This window comes from Nematolebias whitei, chromosome 12 (genome assembly GCF_014905685.2).
Source record: "Nematolebias whitei isolate Nwh7 chromosome 12, NemWhi1, whole genome shotgun sequence".
Lineage (NCBI taxonomy): Eukaryota > Metazoa > Chordata > Actinopteri > Cyprinodontiformes > Rivulidae > Nematolebias > Nematolebias whitei.
In genome coordinates, this window is record NC_056509.1 from 733,472 (window position 1) to 738,815 (window position 5,344).

Sequence of the window (5,344 nt, forward strand, 5' to 3'; positions counted from 1 at the left end):
TCTCTCCTGTGCAGGAGGTCAGCTAGCTCTGGAGTAAACCAGGGGCTGTCTCGTCCCTTTATTCTGAACTGACGAAAAGGAGCATGTATGTTCAGGAAATAAATGAAATTATTATGGAAATAGTTCCAAGCGGAGTTCACGTCATCAGTTAACAGAATACGATGCCAGTCAAAGTGAGACAGATCCCAGAGGAATGACTGTTCACAAAAACGTTTCAAATCCCTTTTTTGAATTAATCTGGGCTTAGAAGGTGGAAGTTTAATATCTCTCAAAGCAGCTGTCACACAGTGATCACTCAAAAGATCAGCAAATACACTTGTACCAGGGAATTTGTGAGGCATATTAGTTAGAAACAGGTCTAAGATGGAGGAATTTTCAGGATGTTTTTTATTTAATCTAGTGGGAGAATTGATCATTTGGGTTAAATTAAGAGACAAGCAACATTCCTTGAATTTGTCACAGAGGGGGGTCGACTTACACCAATCAATGTTGAGATCTCCAGCCAAAAAGACCTCTTTGAATTTTAAATTACCAAGAAATTCCATCATGGCAGTTAATGCCTCAGGTGATGCTGTGGGAGGGGGCGATAGCAGCAGACTACAGTTAAAATCTGGCCTCCATTCAAGGTGATATTTACAGATAAGGCTTCAAACTGGTTTGGAATTGTTTTGGAAGACACAAGACTAGAAACCAGAGAATCTCTAATGTAAATAATGAATCCACCCCCCCTTTTTTGACGATCACAGCGGTAGATGTTAAATCCATTGATTGCCACGTCATTATTCATTACAGATTTGTTCAGCCAGGATTCAGAAATAAAGATAACATCTGCCCCAGAAGAACTGACCAGGATTTTCAAAGCATCCAGTTTTTTCAGAAGGCTACGAGCGTTTACATGCAGAAAATGAAGCCCAGAGGCATTTTTAAAGTCATTTGGTGTGCTATAATTAGTGGGGGGTCCAAGGTTGGGCTGAATCCCTGAGAGCAGTAACAACATTATTATCAGACATTTTCTTGAGTTTTTTGTGACTGATGTGTAATTACAGGAGTTAACAGTGTGACAATTAGCCCCCATAATCGAACCATGAGAAACATTAATGAAGACGTGATCATTCAGAACCCAAAAACAGTGAAAGTTGCAGTGATGGACAGATTCAGGTGTATTAACAAGATTCAGTGACTCCAGATAATCTGAGATCTGAAAATAGTGACAGTAATATGAATGATACAGAAAAGTTTCAGACCATAAAACGTCACAGTTCAAATGGGCAAATAAACCCGACGAGTTGGCCCAACTGCAGTTTGAGTTGGGCTGAGGGGGGCTCCGGCCCCCCAGTGAAGATGGATGGATGGATGGATTGAAGGATGGATGCTCCCATGGGAAACAGAACCTGGGTCCAGAATCAACAGGCCGAAACAAAAACAGATAATTTGCAGCAAATAGCAGAGCGAGCTGACAGAAAATCCTCCTGAAGTGAAAGGCATGATCCAAGCTCGTTTCAGGTCAACAGGGGCCAACAGCGTGATCCAGAATAAAATTAATTATTATCCAGGTGAGTTTGGATGGAGGCCTGCAGCAGCTCCGATACAAACTCCGAACTTCTCTCGAGCACCACGCAGCCCTGCTCCTCCACGCTGCTCCTCCGCTTCTCAGCACCCGACAGCACGGGGCACCCCCGGTGAAAAGCGAGACTGACCGGAGAGGCTGAGGCTGAAGTCGACAACTGGTCTGGTCCGGTTCTGCTCCAGTTGGGCTCCGGCGCTCCAAGCACGAGAGACGAAGAGGCTGAAGATATCCCTGGCCCAGTTCTGCTCCAGTCCGGCGGCCCAGTCTGGCGGCGTGGTTCTGCTCCGGTCCAGCGGCCCAGTCCGGCGGCGCGGTTCTGCTCCAGTCCGGCGGTGCTTCAAAGCACCGGAGCGTCTCCTCTAGGTGAACACAACGACTCCACGGAGGTGGATCGTCCTTCGGTAAAAGTAACGGGCTGCTCACTGAAGCTGAGACCGGCTCTGTTGAAGACGAATTCCCCACAGCTACCTCGGTTCAGTTCTGGTCCAATTCGAGGGTCACAGGTACACTTCCCCCACACCTATGGAGACACCACGAGGGCCAGTCCAGCAGAAAACGAGCGAAATACCACCTGGCGATATTTGTCGGAACCAGGTAGAACCACAAAGGACCAGATAAGAGTTTGTTGAGGTCCAGAGAGAGAGAGAAAAAACACCCGACCTTCGTGCGTTGACTCCCCAGCTCGAGGGGTCACCTGGCCGGCAGGGTGCGCTCAGAGTGACCGATGGGGGGGAGCGGCCGATCGGTCCTGGGCCAAAATATATTTTTTGGACGGTCCCGTCCGGCTCTCTGAGTCACTGAACACCGAATTCGGTTGGAAGGAGGACCAGCTTTAGTCCGGTTCGAAAAACGGGTCAGTTTGATGATAAAAGACTGCAGAGAAGCCGGAGGGAGCTGCTGTCCATCAGCTCGCCAGAAGTGAAGATGATTTACAACTGGGGGCCAAATTAATGCCATCCAGAGAAAGTGAAAGGCTGCAATAAGTCAATATTTCAAAATTGGTGACAGTTAAAATAGTGTTCACATGAATCACTATGAAGTTCTGAAGACTGGAGATGTTTTTAAAATGGCATAAAGCTGCTTTGGTTTTAACTTTTAAGACTAGCTGTTAGCTCATCAGTCCATTTGAACTGAACTTGGTTTCTCCAAACTTAGACATATTCAGAAAGCTAACAACAATGGGTAAGGTATTATTTCTATCTTTCACACAGGACCCTACTTCAGTATGAGCAAAACTCAAAACAAAATGTGCATGCATCAGGACACTCAAAGCAAAGTGTTAAGAAGTTTTGTTCTACCCCTGTCCATATATTTACTCAGGGGTTAAGGTCTTGTTGACACAGTACCATTTAACTTTAATACTGAAAGCTTAACAGTGTCCCTCCTTTAGGCTGGAAGAAGAACTGTTTGATCCAGACCACCCCCTGGAGCCCCTGCTCTAAAACTTGTGGCCTGGGCATCTCCACACGTGTCAACAACGACAACAACAAATGTGAGATGAGGAAAGACCGCCGCCTGTGCCTGCTGCAGCCATGTCAGAAAAGCATACTCAGGAGTGTTAAGGTGAGAACACAATTCAAATCTACGTTGCTCAGTCTTAAAGATATGATCTAACAAGGATGAGTCAGGAAAAAGTGACCTCTTCACCTTCAGTGATGAAGATGTGCACATCCTTGATAGAGAGGAACATTGGTTTGAGAGAAGAGTAAAGGAAGCTGTCTTTGTGAAGAGAGCTCACCAAGCATTAAACAGTGTTCAACTGTTGCCTTCTTACAATGCTGTTATTGCTAGTATCACTCCGTGAACTCTGTGAATAGCAAGCAGCCATAACAAATGGTTCCAGCACTAATGATCATTGGTTCTAGCACTAACAATCAATGGTTCTGACACTAACAATCAATGGTTCTGGCACTAACAATCAATGCACTAATGATCAATGGTTGGGCACTAATGACCAATGGTTAGGCAGATGGTCCTCTGTTTGCATGTGAACAAATATTCAAAAAAGTTAAGTCTGGTCCAGAGGACCAAACTTAACTTTCTTAATCCAAAAAATGTTCAATCTGGTCCTCTGCACATTAAAAAAAATAAAATAAAATAAAACAAAGCAAAAAAATATAGAAACGTTTCGTCTCTCATACGAGAGACGAAACGTTTCTATATTTTTTTTGTTTTGTTTTTTTGTTTGTTTGTTTGTTGTTGTTTTTTTGTTTGTTTTTTTAATGTCCAGAGGACCAGATTGAACATTTTTGGATTTTTCTATCTGGATTACTGAGCATGCATCAGGATATGTGAACAAATGGTTTTGGCTGTCACCAGCAAACTGTTTGATCCACTATGAGAACGTGCTATTTATAAGACTGAGTTTGTTGCAGCTCCTCTGACTAAAGAAGTATTTTGGATAAAAGAAAACAACAAAGAAGGATCCGTCCAGAGGACCTGACTCAACCTTGTTAGATTTATCTACCTAGATTACTGAGCATTCATCAGGACCTAAAAATAATAATTAGTGTTTTCACATACAGCCACCAAAGGGAAAGACATGCCGTCCAAAGTTCCAAGCGAAAAAGGCAGAGAAACTGACCCTCTCTGGCTGCACCAGCACCAAGAAGTTCAAACCTACGTACTGTGGTGTTTGTACAGACAAACGCTGCTGCATCCCCAACAAGTCCCGCATGATCAAAGTGAACTTCTCCTGCAAAGGGGGGTTCAAAATACAGTGGAAGATGCAATGGATAATATCATGTGTATGTCAGAGAAAGTGCAATGATCCAGGTGACATGTTTTCTGACCTGAGATTGCTGTAAGGGAATATTCAGGCTGTCAAAAACACAAGGCACCATTCTGTTGGCAGAAAGGTTAAGGAGTGAAATACTCATATATTAATCAGATTTTCCTTGGCATTACACCTAAACAAATTAAAAAAGACATACATAAATCCAAATTAACAAGAAAAAAAATGTTGATATAATGATAAAATACAGTTTTTAAGTTACACCAATAGTTACAAGTTTTGGCTTTAGGAAATACTGTATATTATTATAAACTGTAGTTTCATGATTAAACCTACCTGTAAGGACAGAAGAAACATGCACACTTGTTCTTGCCAATGAGTTAATAAAATTGTGTGTACAATTTACTGTGACATGCCAAGAATGTGTTCAAGCTTGATTTCCACTTCCATTTTTCACCATAAATTAGTGTGGACACGGCCCTTATTATTGGAAGAAAAACAAACAGGAACAAATAAAAAAGTCATCCATCCATTCATGAATAAATGAATGAATGATTGATTGATTGTGGCTGAACTGGTGCCCAAGGCCGGATTAACCATATGGGCAACTGGGCAAGTGCCCAGGGGTACACGATCTCCTAAGGGCCCAGGACAGTTAGGGCACAAGCAAAATATCTGGTTTTCTCCTACTTACACTGTCACCCCAAGCCCCAGCTTGGGCTGCCCCAGCTCCTCCCGGCGCTGGCTGCTGCAACTCTCGGGGTTTATTTTTTTGTGCACTGAGTCAGTTCCTCTACGTAACCTGTCAATCAATCCAGTAGGCATGTCAGCAACTGACCAATCGACAACCTCAATTTGTCCCAAAGGTAAACGCCCCTCACCTGCAGATATGCAGCTCATCAGGGTTTTTTTCCTAGAATATTATTAACATCACAAAACAGAACAAGATACAAATACAAACTCATGTAGGTTGTCAAAAATACATTCCACAAAATAATGAAAGAAAAAATAAACATAAGAAATTAAATTTAAAAAACAAAGGA

The 5,344-nt window shown here is 43.0% G+C and overlaps 1 protein-coding gene across 1 annotated transcript in view; it reads left to right on the plus strand.

The window, feature by feature from the left end:
* The window catches only part of ccn6 (cellular communication network factor 6), a 182,888-nt gene extending 178,493 nt beyond the window's left edge, over positions 1-4,395 (plus strand). Inside the window, exons 4-5 of the mRNA XM_037686047.1 lie at positions 2,958-3,130; positions 4,093-4,395. Coding sequence (XP_037541975.1) covers positions 2,958-3,130; positions 4,093-4,374 — 455 coding nt within the window. The 3' untranslated portion in view covers positions 4,375-4,395. The remainder of the gene's footprint in view (positions 1-2,957; positions 3,131-4,092) is intronic.
* The last annotated feature ends 949 nt before the right edge of the window (positions 4,396-5,344 follow it).